The following is a 17484-nucleotide window of genomic DNA, read 5'->3' as shown; positions in this document are numbered from 1 at the left end:
ATGCTTCCAGAAACAGGTTAGGCTTGTCTGCCCAAGTTATAAGCATGTAGTAAATTACTCGATTACACAAAAACTACTGAAGCTAGTGCTCACTCACGTGGTGCTCATCACAGTGAGAGCTCTGTAACCAAGTGGCTAAAAGTTGGTTTGCTTTTTAGATGTCATAAGTTTAGACACCATACTGAAAATGTAGCTTCATATCTTTCATTGTGTTTTCCTGCCATGATTTTAATTTGCGATATTGCTTTTCTTTGACTTGAGTCTTTTAACTTTTGGTTGTGCATAAAAGACTAATAATAATTCTTTTGTTTTATAGGTACTAAGCCAAATGATCTACAGTTGATAATATCCATGTTAAGAATGGATGCGGAGGAAAATAAGAAGAGAGATGATGTTGATGAGAGTTTACAAACTGAGCTGACAGAAGAATCCCAGAGAAATACATCAGGAAAAAATGCTGGATGTCACTCTTTGTCTCAGCAGAAAACGAGGCTTATATCAGATGAAGTGCTCAGGGACCTTGAAAAGAAAAGAAAAGAGAATCGCACAAACAAAAGGGCACTGTTAGGATCACCAAACCTGGATGTTGTTGAAGCAGACAATCCTGAAAATGTCTCCAGAAAAAGAAAGCAGAGTTGTTCAGAAGACATGAAAGACAGTGAAAGGAAATTGCACAAAGTTGTAGCTGGAGAAGCAGGTAGTATGGTAGCTGGAGCTGTAAAGAAGGAAGGTGTCACCAGTTGTCTCGGTGATGACATATTTAATTCAAATTTCCTGTGCCTACATTGTGATTTCAAATGTGCTGATGGTGCCATATTGAAAATTCACAAGGAAAATCAACATTCACAAGAGGTGCCAGCTGCTGTTCCTGATAAGTTATCTTCAGAAGAAATGAGTGTTGGCTATACAACTGGAAACATATACAAAGATCTTAAAGGCAAAATGAGTGATCAGTGTTCACCTTACTGCTCTGATACGGAAAAGCATAAACAAGAAGGCCCCTCTAAACAATCCAAAGAACAAACATGCCCTCACTGTAGTTGCACAGCTGAATGTAGTTCAGCATTACATATGCATGTTAAGCAAGATCATGAGGAATCCAAGATATTTTGTTGTGATCTTTGTGGTTTTCAGAGTGCTGAGGAAAACCTCCTGAATTCTCATTTCCTTGGCCAGACACACCTTCGATGCCAAAATCTTGCTGCACGGGGAGGATTTGTACGGATATTGACAAAAAAATCCTTTAAAAACCAACAATCTACTGCAACCAAAGAGAGGAATGTTAGAGCAAAACCTGGGACCAGCAAATTAAAAGCAAGAGCCGCTGATGCAAAAGAATTAAATGTTTGCAGTGCACTGAAAGGCTCAAAAGTAAGCTTGTCTAAACAAAATGATGACCCTGAACTTGTTGAAATGATACCATCTTCAGATGTTTCCACTGAAAAAATAGATACTGTGACAGAAGAAACAGTGCTTTCTTCTGGTATAGAAGGAAATGATGAAGTCCATACTGGAAAACTAGAAATACCAGGACCCTCAGAAAATATCTTGCAGAAAAAAGAACTGCCTCGAACTACCAAAAAGCTAATTAGTTTAAGTATAACAAGGAGATTTGATAGACCAGAATATAGAAGAAACATTGTCTTGTTAAGGTCTTCATTTGGACAGAGTAGGTCTTTTAGATTAAAAAGGCAGGTTAAAAGAAGGTGCAATTTGTTGGGTAATAGTAAGAGAGCGAAGTCTGAAACTCAGAGAGTACACATGAAGTGCATGTCCAGCACACAGCTTAAACTTGGTGATTCAAGCCCCGTGTCACATACAGAATTGGAAACAGATGCTAAAGGTGATTGTAATACTTGTTCAGAAATTCAAGATCTTACTGAAGATAAGCCAAATACCCTTTCTTCCAGCACTTCAGATACTAAAGATTCTGACAAACTTCCTGCTGATCATGGTGTTCTTCATACTTGCATTGATTGTGGTCATGTTTTTCAGAACAGAAAAAGTTTGGAAATTCATGTTGCAAAGCTTCATACAAAAAGGATCGAGTTTCATTGTCAGATGTGTAGTTATTCCTCTGGAGTCAGGGAAGACATGAAACAACACTGCCAGGACAGTAAACACCAGATGGGTGGTTGTAGCTTTAATTGTCAACTCTGTTCATTTACCAGCTTGAATGTGATCAGCCTTCGAAGCCATATGAGTGAAGCGCATAATATGTCCCATAGTTGTCCAACTTGCATTCTTTTTTTTCAAATGGAAGAAGAGCTGATATATCATCAAAAAAATGAGAAGCATGATGGTTCATTATTTCAGCAAGCTATTCCATTGAGTAACAGTGATCAGACCTTGCAAGTGGTAACTTATGCTGACTCAGTATCAAACAGTAGCCAAAATCTTGCAAACGAAATGGAAGTATCAATGAAAGCAAGAACTCCAGAGCCTTCCTTCGTAAATCATAGAAATGAATTAAAGCATTCTGTTCTGAATAAAGCCCAATTTCAATGCAAGAAGTGTTTTTATAAGACAAGATCTTCCACAGTTCTTACAAGGCACATAAAACTCCGACATGCACAGGAGTATCACTTCCTTTGTAAAGCATGTAATCTCTACTCACTGAGTAAGGAAGGAATGGAGAAGCATATCAAAAGAAGCAAGCACCTTGAAAATGCCAGGAAAAACAACATTGGACTACGTTTTGAAGAATGTATTGAAAAAGTTTGTGTTGGTGTTGGTGGTATTAAAACAGTGGTGGATCCTTCCATTTCTGGGAGTGGGAATACAGAGTTAGATAAAGAAATTATACATGTTTCATCCTCTTCTGTGGAAAACATATCGAGAAATAAGGAATTCATTCCACTTGATCAAAGGATTGATGAAAATGAATTGGTTTTAGCTAATGCACCCAAAAGAGGGAAACCCAAAGGCACTATTTCTAGGACATGTACTCATTGTGGTCTTTTGGCCTCCAGTGTTACAAATTTGACTGTTCACATCAGACGAAAGCACAGTCATCAGTACAGCTATTTGTGTAAGGTTTGCAATTATTACACTGTAACCAAAGGAGATATGGAACGCCATTGTGCAACTAAAAAACACAAAAGTCGTGTTGAAATAGAAGGACATGGAAAACAGAACTTGGAGATCATCGTTAGCCCTGAAGGAGGTAATTTTGAATCCATGAGCAAGAAGGTTAACAGCCCCATGACTGCCTTTTGTGAACAGGCTGAGGATGGTAGCCAGTCATCATATTTGGAAAATTCTGTCTTAGACAATCAAGAAGTTGAGCAAAGAGATGCTGAGCTAAAAGTTGTAAATGCCAGTAGGCTGCCAGATTTGGAGCATACTACTAATCCATTAAATATAAGCCATCATGTGTTTCTGGAACCAGCCAGGATTAATCAAGATGGTGACCCATGCTTCCAGAGAAGAGCAATGGGTGCAAATGGCAACAAGTGCATACACTGCAGCTTCATTGCTCATTCTTCTTCTTCTTTAGAGCTGCATGTGAAGCGAAAACATACAAAACAATTTGAATACTACTGCATGGCTTGTGACTACTATGCTGTTACTCGCAGAGAGATGATTAGGCATGCAGCAACAGAGAAACATAAAATTAGAAGAGAATCTTATGTTTATTCTTCTTCTGGGGAGGAAGCATACACAGCAGATATCACTAAAGAAGGCACTGCTTTATCTCAAGAGGAGCACCGTCACAGTGCAGGAGGATCAAAAGCTGTTTTAGGTGAAACAAAATGTGCCAATGATGCAGCAGAAGATGATCATATGAATAAAAGCTTAAGTGAGTGTACTGTCTTAGATGAAAATTCATCTCCAGGAATGCCTAAAGGCAGCAGTTCCCAAAATGCAGTAGAAGGTGAACTTGAAGAGGCATCTAAAAATGGAGGAGAAAACATTTTTTGTGAAGGATTCCAGCAAACTCCTCAGGAAGTATCAGTTAAAGAAACAGGTACTTGTGAGTTGCAGAAAAGTAGTCATGGTCAGGAGCTGCTCAACTCAGATGATGATTGCACTGCAGAAAATCAAAATAGACCAAGCAGCACAAACTTGAATTTAGGAAGAGGCGAGGAAAGCTTGGAAGCAAATAGAGAAAACCCTGAAGTAGAGTGTAGAAACACAGACATTCTCAAAAAAATATCGCTGAAAAAAAATAACCCACTTACACTAACTCTTCCAGAAACAAGTAGTGCAGTAGAGCAATCAAATTTTGCTGGAAACATTGGAGAAATGGTACAAAATATACATAGTTTGGAGGGTGACAGAAGTTTCAAAGAGGATCCTACTGGGGAGGAGGAAGAAGCCCTTATGGAAGCACAACATGAAGCAGAAGTAACTATAAATAACAATGTTTGGGAGGCAGATGGCTCAACAGCTGAGGGCATGCAAGAAAGTAGTAATGAGGCTCTAGGAACAGTTATCATTGCTGATGATAAAGGAAAGGCAATGCAAAATTTTGGCAAGTTTGATTCTTCTATAGTGAGGTTAAAAAGTCACCAAGATGGGGAGGCCACTGACCATTCTGCTGAAGGACAGATGTCAGGTGGAGTGAAAGCTAGTGAGCTCACAGCAAAAGCAGACCCTTCACCAAGTGGTGGGAAAAAGAAGAAGTCAGAAGGAATTTCCCTTGGGGAATCGACACGTATTCGCTGTGATGACTGTGGTTTTCTAGCAGATGGTTTGAGCGGACTAAATGTTCACATAGCCATGAAACATCCTTCAAAAGAAAAACATTTTCATTGTTTACTCTGTGGAAAATCATTTTACACAGAGAGCAACCTTCACCAGCACTTGGCCAGTGCTGGGCACATGCGAAATGAGCAGGCAAGCGTGGAGGAGCTGCCCGAAGGAGGAGCTACCTTTAAGTGTGTGAAGTGCACAGAGCCCTTTGATTCGGAGCAGAGCTTGTTTCTGCACATCAAAGAGCAACATGAAGAGCTGTTGCGGGAAGTGAATAAGTACATTGTGGAAGACACCGAACAAATAAACAGGGAGAGGGAAGAGAACCAAGGCAATGTCTGCAAGTACTGTGGGAAGATGTGTAGAAGTAGCAATTCCATGGCCTTCCTAGCTCACATCCGTACCCATACAGGTATGGAAACACTCTCTTTGCAAGTAGTCTCTTTCAAACAGAGTGAATTACACCATTAGTCTTTTTCTGCTTGTTAATCTCTTTAACATTTCTTATGAACTGGCAGTCATACTGCCTGATGAGCCCCCAATGAAATTCAAAATTACCTAAAGGGGTATGAACGGTTGGACTAGATGATTTGATATTTAACGGTTGGACTAGATGATCTTCAAGGTCCTTTCCAACCTAGATGATTCTGTGAAAATACAGTGATCAAAGGGCAGAAATGTAAGAACATTTTAAGCGCAGTCACCCTTCTGCTTTTTGTTTCATATAGCGATTTCCTTCTCTTTAATCTAAATTGTAACCACTAATTTGTTCTTAAATTTATATAATGAAGCAGTGGTAGTTTGAGAGAACAATTAACTGTTCTTTCTAACTTCCTGTTCCTTGCAGTTGTTTAATATCCAAATTGTTTATTTCATTTCAATTCAGTTACACTTTCAGCATTACATAAAGCTTCAGGATAGACATCTGATATTATATAATTTCTAAATAAATGCCAATAAGAAGCAGCAAGAGGATTTTTAGAAATAAGTTATGGGAATTAGAATTGGTCAGCCTTTTTGGAAGGTAGTGTGTAATGCTGATGTGATGCACAGCGATGTAGCATCTGATTTAGTTTCTGCGCTGATCACACTTTCAATTCATTTTTATGTTTAATTTTAAGTGGAAAATTTAAAAACATTTTTGTAGAAAAATGCATAAGCTGCAGTTCTAAATTTATGTAAAAATTCACTGCGATGTTTCTATAAACCTGCCATACATTCTTTATTTTAAATAGACAGCTTTTCTAAATCACTGAGCTCTGCTTAGACAAGTGGTGTCTCCATGGTTGAATTTATGAGTGGATTTGAATAATAAATTCACATTTCAATGAACATATTTTCATTAAAACTGTAAGGTTTATTTTACTGTACTTTTAAATAATGGCTTATTATGGAAGCTATAGTTTAAATTCATGCAGTATTTGAAACTTAGTGCATGGTTACAAGGAAGAGAACAAAAAGGTAAGAAAAAAGAAACATAAAAAAATGGTAATTCCTGGCATAATCCTAAAATAGTTTTGTAAGGTTTTTTATGAAAAGGCAAGGGCATGACTGGACAACAAAGTTTAAAATTAATCTTGAGGAACATGGGCATTGTATTTCAAACCTTTCAAAGTATTTTACTATAACTGCAGTATTCATGTATACCAATAACTCACATACTTAATACTTTCAGCATTACTTCTATCCTGTCAATAATGTAGTTATCTGTATTGCTTCAGCTAATATCCAACTTTGAAAGCAGTGTTAAGTCTTCAGAGGGATGCTCGTGTTCACATGGTCAGAACAGCTGTATAAGCCCTTAATATGCCCTCTTACGGCAGATAAAACTGAATAAAACTAAGGGGGAGGATGCTAATGGAGCTCTCTTTAGAATTCTTTATGCAACTGTCTGGTCAAGACATGTTGCTTATAATTGATGTGTCCATTACTTGAATTCTCTTGTAATTATAGTCAATAAGTCTTGTAAATGTGTTAAAGCTCACTAAAAGCATACAAATTCAAGAACAGAGTAAGGCTAATAATTTAAAATAATCAATGTAGGCATTTCAGCACTTAATTTCCCTTGTGTGTTGATAGCTGATCATTCTTAATCCATTAAGATTTATTTAGTCGTTTACAATGCAAAATAGGTTTGCACTGGTCACTTGTGCCATTTGAAAATGTCCACCAGGTTAAGTGCAGAATGTAGTCCATTAGTCTTCCTTGACTATATGTATTAATTGCATTTAAAATCAAGTTAATGTGGATGTGAAAGTGAGGTAACTATCAATATATGACAAAGCAACCCTACTTACATAAGTTACATCATTGCTTGTAACATTTAGTAAAAGTTAGTGTACTTTTTAACGTCTTGTGTGTAGGTCTTATCATAAAGTATATTTTTATTGTGCTTTTGGATGGCCCTAAATATGCAAAGCGGTAGAAGAATACATTTCACTTTGCAAATCATTTTTTGGTAGTGCGTGTGGAGGAAGTATAGAAGGGTTACAGAATAGAGTTTTGTCTGCCCTCTTTCTCATGGCATCTTTAAATGAAACGCTTTTCTTATGCTTTACTTCTTCACATAAATAGTAATGCAGAGACTTTTATTAATAGTTAATGGGAAGAAGGCTTTCTCTTCCAATCTTTATTTTCATATTTGTGATTTCCTTTGTGTCTTACAGAACCTTTTCTTCCAGTCTGTATCACAATGGATGCAAATATTTTTGGGTTATTGGGAGTGGTGGCAGAGGGAACTGGCCTAGTCCACCAACTGTATATACACTGGCTTATAACACTGGTGAGGCAAAGTACAGTATTTCTAGCTTCTCATCTGTTCCAGGGTAACACCTGGTATATAACAGCTGAGCTGTACATTTTCCTATTTATTGTTCTGATTAGGTGCTTTTTAAAAGATCTGTCTTCAGCATCCAAATGTGCATATATATGTTTATATACATATGTATGTGTAACCATGTCCAACTACTTGCCTTTTTATTTATTAACTGGTGATGGTTGGGGGGGGACGGACACGGAAGGGAAAGTTGCAGAAAGATACAATTAATGATTTCCATTAATAGAAAAATAATGTTTCAAAATACCGTTAAATAATGTAGGAGGTTTTCACATTGCAAATGAAAGGGAAGCTTTACTAGAGAGGAGATAACAAGTAAGTCCATCACATGTTGACAAGTGAAAATGAGGAAATGTAAAGAAAAATAAAAGGAGTAGTGGAGGTGGAAGACTTTTTAGTTCACAATTGATGGAGGTCCCATAAACTTAATTAACAATCAACATCTGAGGAAAAATCACCTGCAACCACATCATCTTTGTTTCGTTTTTCATCAGATTTATCAGTTAATGGAAGGCTTGTTCAATGTAAGTGTGGTATTTTACTCCCTATGTCCTAAACATAGGAGGAAATGGTATGATGCGGCTCTACTCACTTTGCATTGGGCCTGAGCTAGGGACACAGCTATGCCTGCAGGTGTAGATGATGTTGCCTTTGGCTGGCTTAAAGCTGAGGCAGTGAATTCTTCTTATAGTTTTGGGTCTCTATTGTCTTGATGTAAAGTAAGTACTGTGAACTCCAGTCCTTTTTGTAAAACAGTAGCATGGTTTGTGTCTGTCTGACCTGAACTCTTAAATTTAGTCTATTTTCAATTTGGTGGGGTTTTTTTGTTCTCTTGTTAAGAGCCTTATTGCTTACTGCTACCATCAGAAAATGTACCCTTTCTTTCCATGCCATAACATGTAGCTAAATTCTGTTGCCTTTTTTTCTTTTTTTTTTAAAGTCATTTGGTTGGAAAGATGCTATATTGAAAGTATTTTTTTTCATTTTCTTGTGAACTAAAAGCCAAGTGTGAATCCAGTATTATCACATTTAACACAGCATATGAGAACCATTGAAGTTTGTGATAAGTATAGCTAAGAAATAGTTAATTGCTTCAACATTGTTTCAGATAGCATTATGACAAATACAGATTTTTTTTCCTCATTAGTTTAACTTTTAGTTTAATGTCCTTATCTTAAGTATAAAATTTTGGGTTGTTCCATCCAAGAATATAACTGGAACAGATTTGGCACCAGCAACCTAAAAGGGAGATGCACTGCTTTTGTTTCAGGTGATAAGTACTGACTGGAGCCTGCCAGCACTTGAATTTTCATGGAGTTTAAATTGAGATGTTAACAGATATTCAGCTCTGGATCTGAGAAATAAATAAAAAAAACCTCAAGGCCTCAGTGATTTTTGGATGAGAGCAGTCAACAGAATAATACATTTCTGTATTGCCAGCACACTGTAGCTGCGATTGGTCTGAGCGTGAGTTCTTCACAGAGGAGTCATGTAAATGGAAAACAGCAAAGGTCTTGTATGGAAGCCCTGTGGGACACCTGCAGTAACAGAATGAGGGACGAATTTACAATTTAATCAGTAGGAGAGAAACTAAAGGAACATAGGATTGAATCCACATGGTATTTGAATTCTATGACAAAAAAGAGCAGTATAAACACCAATAGATTTAAAAGAATCCTCTCCAACTGTGGCCTTGATGTTATTAATTGTTCAATTACTCTTTAAGATCGTAAGTTAAAACATCAACTTTTAATACTCCTTTATTTAATGCAAAGATAGGCTTTTTTTTATTTGCATGTGTCTCTTTGTAGAATGCAGTGTTGATTTGAAATGTCACCAAATTAATGATTAATTTAGTTTTATCAGGATCATTTAAATAAACTGGGGATTTCAGTGTGATTGATAGAATGTGATTGCTGTTAGCTGCAGTCTCAACCTGCTTTTGATATTTAAACATATAAAGCTGACTAGATATAACCATTCAGGTGCTAAATATATTTTACATCTACTTCCAACAGTAGAAATGGAAGTATTAAGAGATCCGGCTTCATTGTCATTGAACTGTGAAATATTCAACCTTGTCTGCCCGTGCTTAGTACTGTTGACTTTTTTATTTCAGTTAGAAGATTAAAATTAAATGCTTCATTTTTCGTCAGCTTTTTGGAATTAAATTGAAATTTAAGACTCTAAAAACTTTTACTAAGATCCTCAATTTCACCAACAGATTCTTGGAGGATATTCTGTTTTCAAGGGCAAAGCAAAAAGGTTCATTGATCAAATATGATATAGTGCAACATTTTTCTTATCAGCGCTCTTTATGTATATTTATTAAAGATCACATATTTCATATTATGCTTAACTGTATTGGAAGAAGTACTTCACAAAACTTATACTAAAAATAATATGGAGACTCGGTGACCATATTGTACTTACTTTTAACTGCATTTCTATGATTTTGATTTATTGAATTAAGGATTTAGTGGTCAGAAAATTGGACAGTGCTACAGCATGCTTTAGAATGGTGTTGCTGTGTAACAACATGGGGACTGACATGTGCCCATTTTAACTATTTCAGTAAAAAAAAAAAGTTTTTTCATCCTCGAGAGAGGATCACTGTTAATTAAGATAGACAAATAGTTTGACTTTTTGCTGAACTGTTGTGATACAAGAAATAGGCTGGTACTTCTTTCTTGGAGAAATAATTTCAGAGTTCTTGGTCTGCAGTAGACATTTAATATTAAAGTTTGTTCTTGAAATAAATAATAGCCAAAATGTCAATACTTCTGGTTTGCAGAATAATCATAAATTCTTGACCATAAAACAGTCATAAAGGCATAATATTTTATCCACTGTATATTCATACATTGCATGTCATTACAATAGCTAGGTGATGAATCATTTTCTGTGTGTGACAGAACAAATCTGAAATACCAATGCTAATGTGAAATCTATTGAAAGTCGAAAGACTTGTAAAATCACTTTAAATATATTTGCTTAAAAAACAAGTACAATTTGCAGTTTGCACCAGTATCTAGCCACTTTAAGACCATTACCTGAATTTCAACATTTGGAAATGGGGAAGGGTGTAGAACAACTTTTGCCATCTTGTTGAAAGGTTATCTACCTACTATATTGTGTTATCATTTTAATATTTTGTGGGTGGTTTTAATAATAATAATAATTTTAAAAGTAAATTAATATTAAAAGCTAAGAGAGTTGTTTCCGTGATCTTGAACTTAAGGAAACTTTAATGAGTAATGTATAGTATATGCCGTCTGTGTCCTGGGAGTTATAAATTTCTGTACGAGATACTTTTTTTGTTAGGCAAAAATCTCAAACAGGTTAAATGTGGGGTAGGCTTTTTTAAAGGTTATTTTTTCCCAGGATTTTTTATTTCCTTAACCGTGGGTGATATATTATTCTAATTCAACTCATATCTTATGCTAAATTTTACTTAGGATCAAAGCCATTCAAGTGCAAGATATGCCACTTTGCAACAGCTCAGCTCGGAGATGCCAGAAACCATGTCAAGAGGCACCTTGGGATGAGGGAATACAAGTGTCATGTCTGTGGGTGAGTAAATTGAAACAGTCTCCACCATGGTTAACCAGGAGAAGAGTGCAGGATATGCATTGTTTCAGAATTGAAAACTGTGATGTGAGCAAGAGTGGCTAAAATTATGCATGCATATCCTCCTTTCCATTGTTATGGTAAATTCCTTAAATACAGTTATGACATTCTTTTCCCACTTCTAATCCTGCACTGAAGATGAGCAATTTTATGGGCTACAAGGTCAATTTGAACCTGTAATCTGTAAATTGACTAAATTATAGGATGTTCATTCACATTGCCAGGGAGAACTGTAAATTCCATTTAAAGACACAAAAAATATATAATACAGACTTTACTGTGTGGGGTTTTTTCTTTTGCTATACTGTTATAATTTTAGTACCATTAACAGATTTCTGGACTCCATTAGGGTTTTCATTCTTTACGAAAACAAAACAGAAGACTGATTTTTCAAACAAACGGATCTAAAATATTGCAGGCATAAGACTTTAAAAATAAATGGAAGTCTTTTATGTATGCTTGTGTTCTTGTTTGTTACCCAAAAAAATCTTGTTTTTCTTTTTTACTTAATCGTTATTTCCTCAGAAGGATCGTTCATAATGTTTAATTGTCCTTCAAATGTGTTGCATTTAATAGGAGGCATTGAGACTCCTTAATGCAAAACTAATTAATTTAGCAGAAATGTTTAAAAGGTTTTAAAATGCCATGGCATATATGGTACATCATAGGACATTCAAAGTTGGATTTTAATACCCTAGTTCTGATTAAAAATATATTTTAATGTTATTATGCTGGAGAAATTAACTAATATATGCATCATATAAAAACATTTTACTCAAACCTATGTAACCTGCTATAGCAGTGTTATGGCTAATGTGTAGAACAGCACAGGTTCAATTAGATGATGCAGTGCACACATGAATGGTGTGGTGTGATGTTGAGGATAATATTCAGCAGGAGGGGTTTTTTTAGCCTTAGTATACCGATCTACTGCAAGACAAAGTGAGTTACACATTTTAAAGGACAAGTGAATCTTCAGCTGAAGATGCAGCTGAGTGATTTTCACTGATTCATCTCTCTGTTTTTCAAATAATTTTACATGCAGCATTATGAGATACTTTGGATGTTTTTACTCACTTAAGAAAATTAATTGCTGACTTCTTGACAAGAAATAAAAATGTATGAGCTTAATTCTTGAGTCCGCTGAATATCAGTAGTAGAATAACTTGTGTTACTCTTTATTTTGCAGCATGTTTATGCATGGTAGGCTATTTTATATTGTTTGAAAAATATGCTATATGAATTGCCAAGAATTTGGCATGGAAAATAGTTAACAGCTACAGATCCACAAAACTGTTTCACTAAGGCTAAGCTCCGTTCTTTAGAAGTTGTCAACAAACTTGACAATGGTTCTTTAGTCAATTCCCTTTTAACTTAAACTGAAAAATCATTGTATTCTTTAGCTATGTTATTGTGAGAGGAACAGTAAAAAAAAATCTCAAAACAGCTAATACCATATCTTTTATAAAAAGAGAATTAAAATGATTAGGATTTGGCACAGTACCTAATTTTTTTTAAAAACTCACTCCTTCACGATCGACATGTTCTTGGAATCTGTCTCAGAAATTACACAACTCTCGGTTGCAATTCACGATGGTTATGCAAGAGAGAGAGGAAAACATGTATGAATGATTTAAACAGTGGACTTGAATGTTAGTCACTTTGCTAAGCTGATTGCTTACTGTATGTTGCTGACATGTCATAACTGGTAGCCAAGCAGGTACTCATTTTCCATTTTTGTGTAGTATTGTATTGCTAATTTTCATCAACAACATGAAGCTGTGCTATTTAGATATGGAAAACAATCAGCTGAAGAGACATGTACCACAATACCCTGTGCTCACAAAAATCTGATTTATATACCTGTTTAAATAATCATCACATTTCACTTAATGTGCACCAAAATGTATTTTAAGAACTATATATTAACACTGATTTAATTGGAAAAGACATTTTGTACTGTAGCTAGCAGTTCTGAAGAACTGAGCAGGATTTGAAGAAGGAGGAATGACCAGAGCAGTTTGAACTGTAGTCCAAATAATGAATATGCCATCCTTAAATGTGGAAGAAGAGGAGAAAGTGTAATAGTCTGTGCTGTATTTCTGCTATTTTAATTGAAAGGACTGGGTAGTGTGTAGGTTAAAAAAATAAAGTAGCAACATAAAAAAAAAAAAATTGCTAGGATTGGCTAACGGATTAGTGGCACTATAGAGCATTGGTACATTAACACCACTGACAATGTCAATTCATTATCATTGATGGCTAAATAATCTTAGAAATGCTCAGTGGACCTATTAGTTCCTGAACATAAGCAGCTCATGCTGCATTTCTTCATTAGCTTTAATTGCTATAAATTTTACCTTTTTAAAAATCATGCTTTAAAAGGTGAAGTGATCTTTCAGGAACATTAACTCTGTAATTTTGTCACAAACAGAAGGTCCTGCACTATGTTTTCTTTTCTACAGTAGTTAATATTCTATCCTCTGACTTTTAGATTCATAGTAATAAGCCCTCTGCTAGTTGTGAGGATAAATTGTGTTTCAAAAGCTTTTGAATCTGCTTGGGCACTTTTTAAAGGTGAAATGTCAGTGCAACACTGTGGTGTAGTGTGGTCTCAAAATACCACTTTTTTTTTTAAGACAAAAATTCTCTGGAAATTTTTGTCTTTAAAATAAAAGGCAAAAAGCTGTATCAATGGTGTTGTTTTAGGAAGGGTTTGCTGTGCCTCAGTTTTCCAAATGATCCTGATATTTACATGATACAAAGTACACAATGTATAATTCACTTAGTTGTTGAAAAAGGCAGTAATTTTGCTGTGTTGTTTTATTTTTTTTTAATTGAAGTTCAGGGTTTGTTTTTCTTCAGCTACACAGCAGAAACTACATGACACAGAAATTGGACACCGCTAATGTTCTAACATTTGGAATAAACCGTCTGCTACTCATTTCCTTATCGCAGATGTGTGTTAATTGTTTTCTTTTCCATACCCATGGCTGTAAAATATATCCCATTATTTCAGAGGTAGTATCTATTTTCTGTGGGTAGCAAACTGCTGCATATTTGAATTTAATTTTTGGAAGTCTGGCTTTGAAATTGGCTGATAATCTGGGTTAGATGAGCAAATCTTGGTTGCCCAGCATTTAAAATTTTTGTTTCATTTGCCTGGTGAAATGCAGTGAAAAGGCTTATCATGCACTTTTCAAATTTTATGCCTCAGGTAGAACATGAAAAATGCATTGTTCTGCACTTGAGATTTTGAACAGAACTTATAGACAGTGTTTGATTTAAAAATGCATCTACTATTCCTTTGCTTTTTTCTTGCCTTTGCTTTCAGAAACAGATTTTTGGGGGATATAGTTACATGTTTCAGGTAACAGTGGCTGCTTCTTTCTTTTTGTTTCTCTCCTTTATGACTTCTTAAAAATCTACTCAGGAAGAGGGGTATAAGGTAGGTTTGGATTTTTAGGAAAATTTTCAGTATTTAAAACATGCACATAAACTTTTTTTGCTACCTTCCTAAAAATTGAAAAGACCTTTGTAGCAATGTCTTTATTATGTTTATTCCATATATAGTACTCCATATATAGCAGTCAAGTGTTTTAAGGAACAAAAGTAAGTATTGGTATACACAAAGGAATTTGGAGCGGGCTGGAAAAGGTTGGGATTTTTCTGTATTTTGCTGAAGTATTTTTCTTGTGTGTTTTTTTTTTTTTGTTTTGGGTTTTTTTTTTTTTTTGGTGGTTGTTGTTGGTTTTGCTTTTTTGCTTTGTTGTGGTCCTTTGCTGGATGGAGGTATTAATCTTTTTTACTTTTGCTCCTCAGTTCTCGGTTTGCTTTGAAACTCCTTTTCCCAATTATTTCTGGAGGTGTTGTAAGATGTTCTGCTAAATAAGTGTTTTGCTAAATTCAGTTATTTTTTAAAGCCTCACATAAACAGGCTTTGAGGAGAGTTATAGTGTCCCAAGCGTAGAAATAACTTCACTTTTGCTGCTGTTGTTAATGCTTAGAATAGTTCAGAGATCTTAATCTGTATAAAGTTCAGTATTTTAATGACACTGGTTGCTTTGAGAATGTCTAAAGAAAAATACTAGCCTATATTGAGTATAGTGGGTAATAGGTCTTTGTACTTTATAGATAAGAATGTGCTTTGACCAGCAGCATCAAAAAAATTGGCTGTACTCCTGTGTGTTGTGTTCTAAAAAATCTTTCAGTTTTTCAGATTTTTTTTTAACTGATTACTGTTAATGTCTGGCTACTTTTAGTGAAAGCCTGCTCTTAAGATTGCTTTTAGCAAGCAAAAAAGACTTATTCATGAATTTATTGGTAGGAGCAGGAAAAACATTATATTTTCAAGGATGCCTTAATGTACTGTAATGTAAATTAATTATTTATACTTGTGCAGTTTGGGAAACCTTAAATAGAAAGTTGCTACTCTAGTAAAACTATTTTTGTGTGGTATTACCTAGTTTTTGTGCATTAGAAGGGATCTCTGTGTAGATGATTATAATGTCACTTTCTGACCTTTGCAGCTTGAATAATTGTAAATCATTGCTTCATAACGTGTCAGAGAATGTCTGTACTAGGCAATTAAATGGCAGAATATAATAGACCAAATTATTGCCTGTCATGTTTTCAACAACACAGTTAGTATTTGAGTTACACTTAATCATTACGTGCATTAGCAACTTCATTGGAATCCAGCTTCAGGCTGAGCATGAAATACATTACATTATTTAAACCTCTAATGGTAGAAGTCATTTATTTGTGTTGAAGTGTACAACATGCAGAGTTTCATAAAGCAAGGAACACTTGAGAGCTTAATTTATCCAAATCAAAGTCTAAATGCAGATAAACACAAGTGGAAAAAATTAGTAATTTTTATAGGCTGGAAATATTTAAAAATACATGGTTGTGGGTAATTGTAGGCAGCAGGAATAAATTAAAATCACTATTTTTAGTCAGCTCTGAGAACTAAAACTGTTGTATACCTAAATCATCGAATGCATCATGAAATTGCAATTTTGAATGAACAATTAATTACGCACATCATACCTACAGATGTGTCCAAACAAAAAATATGTATTTGGCTCAGTTGTTTATATCAGAGATAAGTGTGTGTGAAATGACTGTTCCATATCCAGCTATTCTGAGTTTCTCTATCTGCATTTTGCTGTTTGGTCCTATCATTTACTTGTGTCTACATTTACTTTAGTAAAGAAAAATGAGGTGAACCTATGTAACAGCTTTTAAACAAATTAATAAGAAAACACTAGAAAAATATATGGAGTAAGGTAACATTTTAGATTATCTTGCCAATTTTTGTTTAGTTATCTATAATTTTATTAGATTTGTGAACCTGGCCTTCAGTACATAGTCTCTATTTTTATTATTTAAGAAAACTACTTGAAATGGAAGCAATTTACTTTTATTCAGAAAAGCTCCCAGCATCTTTAAACAACTGGTACGATCCTACGGTGTGTTGTGCAAGACTCTCTTGGCCTGGAAGTCTGCCGTGAAGTTGGCTGAAGTTAAAGTGAGTGGGAGACTTGGGTACAGGCAGTGGAAAGACTCATCTGAGACTGGTATTAACAATTGATACAGAAAAGTCAAGACCAACTTTCTGACTTAATAAAATGTGGGTTTTTTTCAATTTGTATGGTAAATTGGATTATAATAATGATTTAGTTGTACTTGCTGAAGAGACAAGGTATATAAGGGACATACTCGTGAGAGGGTATGTGTGTATTTGAATTGGAGGTAGTGATTCAGACTAGTATCTGTGCTGCATGCAATCTAATTCAATGCACTTCCAAATGGTAATTCTCAAGATCACAGCGGTGTGACTGTGATATGTGCAGCATGTGTAACTAGTGCTTTTACAGGCATGCATTTTTAATTTCCTAATTTACTGTAGATTGCTCTGATGTCCAGGATGTGTGCGTTTCTGTTAGGCCATAGGCATCTCGCTCTGAACGCGTCCTCCAACAGCAAGCGTCTTCTGTGGCTGTGCAGGGAGGGTTTGAGCCCTGCCTGAGAAGGCAGGAGTTGTGGTTAATGGGAGCAAGCTGATGGTACAAAAATTGGGGTTTAACCATCAGTGCTACTACAAGCACCAGTCCTAAAATTCAGTATACCTACTGAAAAAGAGACTTCTGTCCTTGTAATCCATACTTTGGAAGGATTGGCCTAAGCATTGAGAAAGATGCTGTTAAAAATTGCATTCTGTTGTCAGAAGGAGATGGCAAAAAGTTGACTCAGTTTTGGTTACCATAAGAAGGGAGCTTGAGAGTTGTCAGTGTGGGTGATTGGTACTGACAAGG

General features: G+C 35.4%; 1 protein-coding gene across 3 annotated transcripts in view; it reads left to right on the top strand.

The window, feature by feature from the left end:
• ZNF407 (zinc finger protein 407) overlaps positions 1-17484 on the top strand; it is a 359684-nt gene that overhangs the window by 34019 nt on the left and 308181 nt on the right. For all 3 annotated transcript variants that reach the window (XM_074877170.1, XM_074877178.1, XM_074877186.1), the window contains 2 exons: positions 317-5110; positions 10993-11107. In XM_074877170.1, the coding sequence (XP_074733271.1) occupies positions 352-5110; positions 10993-11107 (4874 nt within the window). In that variant the 5' untranslated portion in view covers positions 317-351. The remainder of the gene's footprint in view (positions 1-316; positions 5111-10992; positions 11108-17484) is intronic.

This window comes from Strix uralensis, chromosome 1 (assembly GCF_047716275.1).
Source record: "Strix uralensis isolate ZFMK-TIS-50842 chromosome 1, bStrUra1, whole genome shotgun sequence".
Classification (NCBI taxonomy): Eukaryota; Metazoa; Chordata; class Aves; order Strigiformes; family Strigidae; genus Strix; species Strix uralensis.
This window is presented reverse-complemented; position numbering and strand designations above follow the sequence as displayed.